The sequence below is a fragment of the Dreissena polymorpha genome, chromosome 13 (genome assembly GCF_020536995.1).
Source record: "Dreissena polymorpha isolate Duluth1 chromosome 13, UMN_Dpol_1.0, whole genome shotgun sequence".
Taxonomy (NCBI): domain Eukaryota; kingdom Metazoa; phylum Mollusca; class Bivalvia; order Myida; family Dreissenidae; genus Dreissena; species Dreissena polymorpha.
In genome coordinates this window covers 57,683,667-57,697,419 of record NC_068367.1, presented here as the reverse complement: position 1 = coordinate 57,697,419, position 13,753 = coordinate 57,683,667, and the positions used below count along the sequence as shown (strand labels likewise).

Sequence of the window (13,753 nt, the reverse complement as noted above, 5' to 3'; positions counted from 1 at the left end):
AACGTGTGCATCCAGATGTTATGCGCGCGGCTTCAGTATGGATTTTTTCAAGTTCATCTTTTTCATATTGTGTACAATTATCAAAAACAGTGTCAGAATATTCAAGAATTGGTCTTATAAAAGAAAAGTATATTTTCTCGAGAGTTTTTCTATCGAGAATCGTTTTTAAACGACGCATTATATGGATTCGTTTCCATGCTTTTTCTTTTACATACGATATATGTGCATGCCAAGTACAATCATTTGAAATAAATACATTTATTTTTCTAGATATGAGCATTGATTCGGATTTAGAGGGGTTGAAGCAAACTAACCGTATATCTGCCCACATTGAGATTTTATCAATATCGGATTGTAAAACGGCTGCGGTTTCGTTTGGTGAGTTTACAACCATAAAAAGACTGGTATCATCCGCGAACAAGTAGATTTGTGTTTGTATATCAGTTAAAATATCATTTATATACACTAGAAACATGAGAGGGCCCAGAATAGAACCTTGAGGGACGCCGGCACTAATTTCAGTAAGATTGCAGTGCGCTACTGGTAAAATTAGTTTTTGTTTGCGATCGGAAAGATAGTTTGACAAAAAAGATAATAAATTCCCTCGGATACCTGCTTGTTGAAGTTTGAATAATACACCTTTGTGCCAGACTCTGTCGAAAGCTTTAATTTTGTCAAAAAAATACAACTCTGACCTCAAGGCCGTTGTCTAGCGCTCTGCAAAAAGTATTATAGATATTTGTTAGTTGGTTAACAGTCGAATCCCCAGGCAGGAAACCAGATTGAGTTGGCGCAAAGAATGAATTAGCATTTAAGAAATTAAAAATGTGTTTGTGTATTATTCTCTCAAAGACCTTTTCAGTAGTATTAAGGAGTGAAATAGGTCGATAATTTGACGATAAGGCTGGATCAACCTTTTTGAAAACCGGGCACACATTTGCAATTTTCCAACAAGCAGGCATTTTGCATGAACGTAAACAAGAATTAAATAAATCACACAATGAATGACTTAGTTGATAAATTGCCTCTTTGAGAATGCGATTATCTATTCCATCAGGACCGGACGCTTTTCCAATCTGAAGGCATTTTGTTGAGGCAATGACTTCCTCCTGTGTGATGTGAATAGAATGAAGAATATTATCTTTTACATTGTGTGTAGATGGGAGATTGTGATTTCGTTCATCAATGAAGCACTGGCTTGCAAAATACTTGTTTAACATATCAACTTTAGATGTGTCATCCGCTACAAAGGTACTTGTTTGATCATTGTAAAGAGGAGGAATTGAATTGTTTGTGCTAGATGGGATAAATGTTTGGAGCGTCTTCCATCAGTCTTAAGCGCAAAGTTCAGAGGATTTAATTTTTTCCGCAATGTTGCTAAACTATTCATTTTTTGAATAACGTAAAAGTAAAACAACATCATTTCTGGCGCGACGAAAATTTGACCAGTGATTATCAGTATTCGATTGTTTGGCTTTTCGCTAAAGACGTTTTCGTTGCCGATTTTTTTTTCTTTATGATATTGTTAAGCCATGGGAGATCACGAGAGCGTATACAAACATTTTTGTTAGGAATACAATTGCCTGCAATATGTTATATTGTTTTGTTAATATGTTCGGCGTAGATATCAATATTTTCGGATTTTAATGTATCCCAATTAGTATCTGTCATCTATATTACTTGCCGTAATTTTGTATAATCCTCAATTTCGGAGAGCCAGATATGTCGAAAATAAGTTTTGCCTTTTGGTTTTGTAAATTTCAATGTGACAAAAACTGGGCAGTGATACCGAACCATTTGATCTAAGAAAGATTCTCCTACTCCAGAGCGTAATACGGCGTTTTCATTACTAACAAAGATTAAGTCAATAACGAAAGATGATTGTTCAGTATAATGTGTTGGTTCATAGATAAGTTGAGTAAGATCATATTGGAGACATAATTCGTTTATTTTACGGGCTGTTAGTTCTGATAGAGCATTCATATTAAAATCGCCTGTAATAATAATATTGTTTATACGTGTTTCTCTGGCTAAACCTATAGGCTCGCCTACTAACAAAACTCCTGAACTCGTTTAATAAAATATGGTATGATGTGACAACCCCTACCAGATCCTATATATATCAAATATAACTATTAGACACCTTGATGTCATTTTAGCAAAGTGTTTAATTTTGTTTTTCTATCTTATGTCAACTGAAATAGTAACATGGTGTCAAATTCATTATAACCTTTTTTACTTTAATAAAAACAAACCTCCAAGTTCTTGCATTTTTTTAACTTTCTGCAAATCAGGACAACAATTCAAAAGTCTCAAATTAGATGGTTCAGGTGTTATGCCATCACCATCATCATAATATCAGTTGAATTGCATTTGTATCACATGTAAATTATGCGCCATTAACAAAACATTTCACTCAATGTGAGGTCGCTTTGTGGTAAAATGATTCTTTTTTGTAATAAAAGCTGTCCGCTATTTCCTTAGCAAAGCGTAGTACTCGAGTTACAATGAAGATAACCAACTATTCCACGATGACATCATCGCTAAGGACTTAAATCAAGAACATGTTTAAATTATATCGAGACCAAACACTATACCACAAGGGCATATCGACCCATAAATGCCTAGCGTATAGAAAAAAAGGCATTGGCAAACAGCGTAGACCCAGATGAGACGCCGCATGATGCGGCGTCTCATCAGGGTCTACGCTGTTTGCTTAAAGAAATTTCTGTAAGAAATATTTTAAATATAGAAATAAATATACTAGACATCCCTAATTTTGGAAATACATTGATCCAATTTAGAAGGATTGGAGAGTCCACTAGTCATAAATAGGTTCATATAGTTACCCATCAGCAATATATTGTCAATAAAGCGATTTGTAATTTGCTAGACAATAAAACAAACGCATACAACTGCAGACATGCCTGTCGGCCTTATAATGTATATTTTTAATTTGCAGAACAAAATAAAAATATATTCAATATGATTACGCCATGATTGATTTTGCCTTAACAGTTGTTTTTGCTGTTGCTGTTTTTTCACAAACGTGCCGAAAATTGTAGTCAGACATTTTGTAACGTAAATAAATCAAACTGGGGTGAAATTCTCTTTAAGATAAGAAGTTTTTCAGGTAACGTTTTACCATCCGACTTTAAAACGCTAATATCATGAACTTATTGAATCTTTAATGCTGCGCAGTATATTGACTTGCGGAATCGGGAATGTTCATCACAACTGTGTGAAGCTCTAGTTGTGATAGTGTTGCAAGTTTGTAAACCAATTACTTTTTAATAAATTGATAGTATATGTCTGTTGTCTTACATGTTTTACAAATACCAACTCTGAAAACTCTTAACAAATGTCATTTCATTTCCCAAATGATAAACGGATGGGGATACCATAACCGGAGATTAAGCTCTGGTGAATAAAAAAGATTTCATCAACAGTTCGGATTCTTTAAACAGCAAAATAAATTAGGCTTCTAATTTCCACTGACACAACCTTGTGGACTTTCAAAGACACAATTCGAAACACGGCTTCCAACCACGAGGACAACGTCATCCTTGACAATACTAGAGGTATGAGCTCCATTAATGTTACTTATAATAGCTACAAGAACCTCGTTGTAAGTCCGCGTGGCATTTATAACGTAAATTGTGACGATAGTGTACTGTATTGTGTAACTTGTATTGTATTCTTTTATATAGTATAAATGTACGATAATTTATTGAATTCCCATGTTATAAAAAAAACGTAAATCTTAAATGTTATATTATAGTATTTGTTTCCATTGACTGGACCGAGCGTTGTTGGTGTTGGCGACAAAAAAATGTGTTGTTTTCTAGCTGTTATTTTCTATTTCGGTGGTGTATTCAATTACAGCGACAATAGTTGTAAAATATGAAGAAAAAGTAGGGTATTTTGCAAGGCGACTTAGAAGATTTGAGTGAGTGAACGACCTTACCGGTATTTACATAAGAAATAGTGTGTGTATAGCAAAAATAAGTTAAAGAAAAAAGTTTGCACTTCAAACTTACCCTATAAATTTGTGTTCATGTTAGTCGAAACAAATAACTTATTTTTATGCATTATTGATCAAAACATACTTCTTAAAGTTCCTTTTGTACTTGTATAGGGCCTGTTGCATACAGTTACGGACGGTTCGCTACATTTGGAGAGTCATTGGCGTTGATTTCATGACGTAGGTTTGGGAAGAGATGGTTTTAAAGGGGCATTTTCACGTTTCGATGAATTGAAAAAATTAAAAACAGTTGTTTTGTTTCAGATTCGCAAATTTTTGTTTTAGTTATGATATTTGTGAGGAAACAGTAATACTGAACAATTACCATGCTCTAAAATAGCCATTTTATGCATCGTTTGACGATTTAAAAACCTGAAAATTATAATGCGTTGCAACGCGAAACGATTGAATAATTTGGTGGGTTTTGTTGTTGTCGTCATATTTTGTGAAGCTACGAGGATTGCTCATATGAAGTATAAAATACCTCGTTTACAGTATGAGCACGGATTGCCGAGTGGTCTAAGTGGTAGACTTTACTCCAGGACTCCAGTGACTGTGGTTCGAGCTGTGCTGAGGGTAACTGTTTTTTTCTTTTTTAAATTGTATTCTTGTATTTTTGATTTTGTTATTGAGCCTTTTAGATCCAATGTTTACATTTATTGATATAAAACATTTAATGGCACACTTCAATGCATGCCTCAATCTGTGAAAAGACTCCTTTAAACCGTGGACGTGGATGAAGAACTGCAGGGAAATATTCACACAAAAGTGACACACATTGACTTTTCTGTCTTTTTTTTTGCTTTAAAACAATCACATGTTTACTCACTCGATACGATTATAAATCTTTACAAGAGTTGTATTGTTCATAAAATGTCTGTTGCAAAACGGGGATTCAAAAATTTATGCATTATTATAAGAAAACGTGCAGTTTCTCTCCATTTTTTATTTTTGTACGGTTCCGTTTACTAAAACATTTTTTTACAGATATGTATAATTTTTTGTTTTTAAAGTGTCAAACACGTATTCATTTCCAAAAGTAGTAAGACAGTTAACAAGTGTTAGGTTCACATAAACTGTGAGTATGCTGATAAAATTCAGTTATCTAGTATTCATAGCGACTGTTCAACTTTTTTTCATAGGAATTTACATCTCCATCATTCGGATGAACAACATCAGTACATCTCCATCATCGAACGCTCAATTTTCCAATAAACTGCATGGAAAATCTAAAGATAAAGCGCCCAAGGAATTCGTTCAGGTCGCCAAGGATAAGTTCGTCTATTCTGCATATCTTGATAATAGACAATGTCATTTTGTAAGAATTGTTTGAATTATAATGCACTAAATGTACAGACAACTGGACGAGTTAATATGTAACATAGATGGGACCCGGGCAAAAGCAACATTTCATCAATTGCACGAGAGTCACTCTTAAAAATATGCCGCTGTCTTAATTTCATGCTAGTTACCAATCACTGTTACCACAGATCCATTTGTCAAAAATGGACTGCTGCTAAAAAATAACAATCTCTGCGATCTGCGATTTAAACCGGTCGATTGAATGATAGCAGTCTGTGTGCCGCTCTGTTTGATATTTCCCCTGCGAAGATCATATAATTTATTAAGGTAACTTAATTCTTAGGTGCAAGTCATTTGCTTGTTGCACTTCTAAAATAAACGACTCTTTGAAGCGCGTGTTAAACATGTATGGAAACCTTTGGGTGATCACTATAAAACAATGGGCAAACAACTCCACGAATAATACGGTCTGGTATTACGGACAAAGCGCAAGCAAATGGGACTGTTTGCTCGACAATATGTACACAATTGACTACTAAGCATTCAATGACATTGATGAAGTAATTGTGCCTAAAATAACGCTTACTTGGCAGAAATGGTTCAATCATTTCTTCTTCATAAACTTAGATATGTCTATGATGACATTAGAATGTAATAGTTACATGTTTAATGAACCATTTAACGATCGTTGAGTAACAAACAAAAATGATCACTAGGCTACTATAACAGCAAACTTGCGAACGGAAGCATCTGATCCAATTATTTCAAATGTTTTTATAAATACTAGTTAAGTGTTCGAGCTATTGATTTGTCATCTTAGTCAAGGCGTCGGATCGAATGATGAGGCAGTAAGAATATCCGACTGTTTTGCCGCCGTGTATCATTGCAGACAGCAAGAAGATGGCGACTTCAAGGTAATTCGAAGGCGCGATGAACAGACGCAAATATTTGTTGTGGACCAAACAATGTCGGAATATAAAGAGCCAATTGTTGAGGCTGTAAATAACGCACAAGAGAGATTAAATTCAAATTTAAGAAAATGTCTAATGACTTTTGTTTTTAGCTATCATCGTTCACCCTTTCCCATCATGAATATTATTTTTGCTACATAAGACGAATTGATAACGGAAAGCAATATTCAAAATTGGATGGTTAATATCTTTTAAATTCCTTTCGATGCATAAGCCGAATCAATATAAAATATTCGACAATAGTCAATATTGAAGTTTATAATTTTTACTACATATATGTCTGTAAATAAATAAATACGTACAATAATTAAAATATAAATCAGTACTTAACAAAAACTTTTTCTAACAACAAATAATATATCATACAACACTGGTATGTAGGGTCCAGAAAGTCATGATATCTACAATATGTAAATACTTTTAATTCATACACGTTTCACTTGCAAATGCCTTCGTATTCGTTTTGAAAACAAGTGACAATACAATCTTATGCCTCAAACGCATATAGGTGTGCGTGTGTGTGTATTTCTGTTCGGCATTAAGCCAGGATCTTCAGGCACTTTCCTGTTATTTGTGGTCTATATCATATAGAATCATGCGTGATGAGAAGACTTATATTTCGTGACATTCAATCATACTAAAGGTCTTGGACTATTTCCAATATGGTAAAGCGTGTGTACTGGTTATACATCGCTATTTAACAGAGTTGTTCATACATTAGTAAAACATTAGTAAAAATTTATATTACCTTACCGCTTCTTTTATATATTTCTCTAAATCATTGGAGTTCATATTTATCTACGTCACAAATGATGGATTATCTTTATCTTAACAACCGGTATCAGATAAATAAACATTATCTTTGTAAGTTGCCATTCACAACAGTTTACTACATTGTGCTAGATATCATGAGTAATAATGAGTAATTTATCACACAATTTGTCTACGACAAGTACGATTTGCACCAATTTACTACGTATATAGTATGTTTCAAATGGTGGCCATGTACTTAAATAAAGATATTTCCTGTCGAACATATACAACTCATTTAAACTGTTTATGCAAATATCACAGCTACTCTTTTCCAACATATATCTCGCGACAGATAAATTTGCACATGTGGTTACACTCACCCAGTCAATTTAAAGTTTTGTTCACAATTTCAGGTATTTAAGTCAACACTGGCTTATGTTGAAATGTACAGTTTCTTGTATACCATGCGGTGATACGAAATCACAGGCTATATGGTCTACATCTTCAAAATAATGCACATTGCATTCCATGTTTTCCACATAGATCCCTTTTTTATAAATCAAAACACTTGTGTTGACCACAATTAAAAACATAAAGAGTATATTCTATCTTCGTATAAACGACGATAATTGTTGGATCCACATTATTGTCAACCATTTCTGTTATCTTTACACAAGGTCTTCAGACATAATATCAATATCATCATCAGATATAGTGTCGTTTAATATCGGATCACGTTCTTCTTACGCAGTGTCCTTTATATTGGTATCTTTTGAAGTCATTTTGACCATAGAGTTACTTTCATTATCACCGTTCCCCGCCTCGAAAGCATGACCGTTCAGGCCATTGTTTGATAGGCGTTTTGGTGCCGGCTTGTGTATTGTCGATTTTCCGTTCGGTATATCTCGCGCGTCAGAGCTCGCAGACGACGCTCGGTGATGTGATATAAAGGAAGTCATTGTATCACGGGCGCTTCTTTTGAACGAACTGCCACCTCGTCTCAGTGCGAAACGATACCACTTTTTTCGTATTTCTGATTGGACCTGTGAAAAAAGATTTGACGATAAAGTATTCAGCATAGGTATGCGTTTGAAGTGATTCATTCAGCTCATGGGGATCTTAAATTTGTTTAATTCCGTGGCTTAAAATGATTACTAAGATCCAACTATTTCATACAGACGTTTGTAAAAATAATGTGTGTGTTTCTTACCTCTCCATTCAAAAAGCAAAACAGTAAGCTGACAAGAAATCCCTGAAATTAAAAGACATGGAAGATGATAATGATTTTAAAATGCTTTAGAATACAAAAAATATGTACATCAACATGCATGCTGAAAAAAATCATAGATTATTTTGTGTTAAACGATATACGAATCAAAAGGACAACAGCTCTTTTTCGAACGTATTCTATATCATACTGTCTACTAAAAACTAGATGCGTTTCTTAGTGTAAGTGACGCCTTCATGCTTTCAAAAGATATGAGGCGGTTACCTGGAAGGAATTGAAGAACATCTCGTAGTAAAGTTTGACAAGTTCCGTTGTTTCGTCAACGTTGTCAGGGAGACCAATAAACACGATGTAGTGGACGCCGAACAAGGGAATAAGGACCAGAGTCGATTTTGCTAACTTCCTGTGTGTACATTTAAACATTTGAATCAAGCAATTTGCTATTTAAGTAGCGAAAATCAGTTATTTATTACAATAGTGTTGTTGTTGTTTTTTCAATAAGTTTTGCTTTAATACAGGTTACAAGATCAATTTTAAATATAGTATGTAGAAAACTTGCATTTACGAATCCTTATTCAAACTACGTTATGTTTATAGTATAAGAATACATAAACAGAAGAAACATCGCTTTAAAAAAACGGGAAAATGTTTTCTGGTTATATTTGAATCATGACTAAAACACGGTGCCTATACCACGTGACTTTTTAAGATCTGTGTGGGGAGTAAAATGTCAACAAATGCGCGACGAAGGTAAGATTTTTATGGATAACTTTTTTAATATGTCACCATTTTCAATGGGATAAAGTGGAGAGCCCGCTCATTCATGAGAGCTTTCTATAGGTATCATGATTTTATAAAACGAATAAGTATTTTTTCAGTAAAGTGCAACCGCGCGTTTGAACGGTTAGAAAAAGGTAGGATCAGTGTGGGGACATTATTTTATTATGATACAGAAACATCACCTCTGGTGAAATTAAGCAATAGACTTTATGGGCGAAGTTTACACTATATCATTTTGCATTCATTTTCAGGTTTCTATTATGTATTTACGAAACAAAATTCAAGAAAAATATTCTTACAGTAATATGATCTGTGTGGTATACGTGTTTAGACGGATCTGTGTGGTATACTGTTTTAAAGTTTTTCAGTTCTATTCAGTTGTTTAAAAAAAACGCTTATCAAAAATGTATTTGAAACTCGATTTTTAAATGCGATAGTAAGTAAAACACATAATGGCTATACACTACGCTTGCACCGCTTGCTGAACTAATACATAACTATGATATACAGGCATGCTATACAATCCCCATTATAATATTAAAATCTTACAACGGAGCATCTTAAATCGATGACAATCCCATGCCTTACATAAATAAGTGTACACGTTATGTTATTGTATTAAATTCCATTTTTATGTGAAGTAATGTATTCTATATACTAGTATATTATTTTAAATATTATATTTGCTTTAAGGTATGGTCCAATGCTCCGACTGCGGAAAAATGTTGAAGACCAGAGCTGGATTATTGCGCCACATTATTTGACACGCTAACTCTGGAAACTATTACTGCTGTGGAAAAGCATTTCAGGTAAGATTAAATACCTTAAAAATAGTTACATTTTTATAGTTATACTAACAAAACAGATGAACGGATTTTCGTGAAACAATACAGATATACAATATATCTCATCTCTCAGGTTATCATATATTTTGAAACATCTCAATAATCGTCAAATCGTTGGTAATTTAAAACATAACAAACGCGTGTCCTCTGATACTAACATTTTTGAAATAGCGTTCCTATATAAAAATCTTACCTTCGTCGCGCATTTGTTGACATTTCACTCCCCACACAGATCTTAAAAAGTCACGTGGTATAGGCACCGTGTAAAATCCAATGTAAATCTTTAACTAATATCGGGTTAATGTTGTGATTACTTTTAAACAATTATGGATATTTGTTAGAGACTTACAGATGTAACATATGGCAAATGCGTTGTTTATGATAATATAAAATATATAATAGAACCTTTGGAAAATATAACATATTATAAATACATATACCTATATGATATTAGAATTAAAATGCATGAGTACACTGTAATTAGCTATGCATCAGTAACGTGCATTGTGTATTGTATGCTAACACGCTATCAAATCCAATCTCCAGCATTCTAGCACTATGGGTATTTACTAAACATAATTTTCTGATAGAGACTTATGGTATCCTATCCTGGCATACACAAGATTGATCCTTGCATGCAACCTAGTATAATTACCAGAGTCCGTCGCTACAACACAGATATATGGAATCATTTATATCTCAAAGTGGTTATGAATTGTCTTAATAATGAACATCGTTTATGTGGCACGTCCGATGTCTCCTTGCAACAAATTTGTGAATTAACTTTCTAAAAGTGATGTTTTGTTATGTGTGTGTCCTTTAAGAAAAAACTATCGAATGGTGACAAGAATTGCTTTCCTGATACTATTTACGGAGTTTCATTTTTTCTATATTTGATCTATGTGGATCGAGTATTTGTTGATACGATTTTCATTATCCTACCGATTGTGTTGGTACAGTGCATGTCGAAATGCTGTGTCATACTATCTAAGCTAAATATAGAATACAAGGTAAGTGTTCAATACAGAAACGATTATTTAGCGAAGCTTGGAAAACCTGATTCACGTTTCCGGTTAAATGTAAACATGGATGGATTATATTAATACGGACTATTGCAGAAAAGACAAGTAACGAAGATTTGTTTAAACGTACTTTAAATGATAGTTTTAGCTTTACAATTCCCCCCCCCCCCCCGCTTTATTTCTGAGCAGGTGGGGTACCTTAGTTTTCAAACTCGTATAAAGATTTATATAGAAATCACAAACTTATCTATAGCAGACAAACAAGTTTAATCCTGTCAGCTTAATACCCGTTATGTGCAGTGAATTCGTCACGCATGATCAGTTTTTCTAATTGAATGTCGCGACGATCAGAAATAAACCCTTGAACAATTGCACGGCCACGGGAAAAACTGTAAACACTTTATAACTGCATTATAAATAATGAGCAAAAGACAACACTCGTCCACTGCAAGTGAAAGCAACACAGCCGATACTAGCCTCATTGATTTACCCGTTTTCAAAACTTCCAACTCAAATAAACAAAACAAGCCAATCAAAAAAGTAGCAAAAAATCGAAGACGGAACAAGAAAAATAAACCAGAAAAGTATGGCGGACTTTGTAAAAAGTGGTGTTACCAAAACCACGATAGAAAAAACTGATTCACGAGTAATGACTAGTGTTCGTGCTGAGCAATTGACTATTCTGTATTCGAAACTTGAAACCTTGTATTCTTTTATTTTTCAAAAAGAGAAAAGAGGCCTAATTAAGTAAAGAAAATGACCGATTTTGCAAGATCAAAACTGATAAAATGACGTCAATTCAATAAAAAAAAATGAAGTCATTCAAACAGTTGTTTCTCGCCACTGAAGAAATAAAGCTAGAATGGAAAATAAGTTTACTAATTGAGGTTTATTACAAAGATTTACGTCTGATGCCAGGACAAAACTAATGATATTCAAAGTCAGTTCAAAAATATAATATCAAATGTAAAGATCGTACTCCGCATGATTATGTAGATTTCAGAAACATTGTATAGTATTTACAATACATCAATTTTATTAATGATTTTAATAATCATTACTGTATACATTTTCCATATACCTGTATCTGTATCTGTTAGTGTCAGGTGCATTGAAGGCTGTAAGCTTCGTGAACAAAACACGAATGATATTCAAGAATATGATGAAGTTTATCTGAAACAATCAAGTATTCAACTCAGTGAGTAATTAAACAATCGATATTATTTTACACGTATTTACGGAGCACACCCTTGAGTATTCGTATAAACGTAAATAGATTCGAGATGTATTAAACCTTAACAAATTATTGTTAGAAATGAAAACATAAATACGTAAATATAAAAATAACACATTAACCATAGGACTGAAGATGAAGTTCAACACATTCAGTTTGCGAATACAAATATATTTCGTTGATGCTATCATTTAATGGTGGGCAATCAAAACTGATTGATAAAACAAAGCAACAAGCAGAGAAACAAATTCCTTAACGCCGTAAAAAAGTTTGTTTTTTTAAACACTCTAGCGGCTTTAGCTGCGAGAACGGAGTTTGTGATTACCCCCATGGCAGCGACAATCGGGCCCCGTATCAACCAGAAATAACCATTGGTCGGGTGTGTGTTCCAACAGCTGAAAATATCAAGAACACATCTTTATACACATGCTTGAATTAAAGTTTGAACTATGGTTTACTTTTATTCTTTTCCGAATTCGACTTTCTAATTGTTTGCTAGTGTCTGACTAAGTTTAATCATTTACTGAAATAAGTTAACTCTTTTTTGCACTGAGCTTACACATTAAAAGCAACAGATTTACTCATTTACTCAAAACTTATTTTCGAATAATGTTTAGTGATTTTTGAACAAAGTTTCAAACTTTGGGAGTTTGGGGTAGCGATAAATGTTCTAAAACTAGTTTGTTATGTTGCATACTTCTTTTAAATAATGAATGTTCATCCAAAAAGATTCGTGATTATATAAATATAAATATGTTTTATGTTCTAGAAATAATCCGTACCTGTTACATTGACTCAACATAATCATTTCTTGCTAACTCAATAGCATTACTAAAATCAAATAGATTCAACACATCAGTGTTTTTAGCGAATAGAGATTTTTGTTCCCAGTCCGAACATGTAAAACTGACCCTTTAACTCTTTCAGTGCTGGAACCGAATTTTGAAGGCCTTTGCAAACAGTTTGGATCCAGATGAGACGCCACAGAACTCGGCGTCTCATCAGGATCCACACTGTTTGCTATTCTGATAGTATTCTTTCAAAAAATAGAAGAAAATGCATTTTTAAGAAATTCAGCAAACGATATTTTAGCAGACGACAAATTTCCCAGCATGCAAAGGGTTAAATCGGTTACTTACAGCACATTCTCCAACAAAGCCCGAACAATGACCCACGGCACCACAAACAACGCCGGTGCGCCTGATCATGAAACAAAAGATCATGCAACAAATAAAAATACAAAATGTTTTCACGAAGCTTTGATGTAGATTCCATACTACAATTACATATTAATTGACAACAATACGCTCGAGATTATAAAAATGAATTTACATAGCATAAGTTCGCTTTTTTGTTTACAATTACGCTTTCAGAAAACCATTCGTACAAACCGTTCAACAAAAATTCCGTTGTTATGTCAACAAATCCTTTTGATTCATTATAAATTTTCATCGGAATAGCATTAACTATGAAAACGCTATACTATTAACTTGCAAGAATAATGCAGCTACAATACTAGCGCTATACAATATAAATCAGGTAAGAACAGCACTTAGTCAATATCATTATGACAATTATAGTGAACGCTCATTAA

At 33.6% G+C, this 13,753-nt stretch overlaps 1 protein-coding gene across 32 annotated transcripts in view; it reads right to left on the bottom strand.

The window, feature by feature from the left end:
- The window catches only part of LOC127855476 (parathyroid hormone/parathyroid hormone-related peptide receptor-like), a 233,525-nt gene that overhangs the window by 46,525 nt on the left and 173,247 nt on the right, over positions 1 to 13,753 (bottom strand). For 2 of the 32 annotated variants that reach the window (XM_052391091.1, XM_052391092.1), the window contains exons 10-11: positions 12,485 to 12,554; positions 12,007 to 12,098 (exon numbers count right to left, since the gene is read on the bottom strand). The exons of 14 other annotated variants lie outside the window; for them this stretch is intronic. In XM_052391091.1, coding sequence (XP_052247051.1) covers positions 12,007 to 12,098; positions 12,485 to 12,554 — 162 coding nt within the window. Of the gene's footprint in view, positions 1 to 6,546; positions 8,094 to 8,260; positions 8,303 to 8,542; positions 8,682 to 10,558; positions 10,571 to 12,006; positions 12,099 to 12,484; positions 12,555 to 13,298; positions 13,360 to 13,753 lie in introns of those variants that run through there. 16 more of the 32 variants (XM_052391087.1, XM_052391077.1, XM_052391088.1 and 13 more) reach the window with 11 other exon arrangements.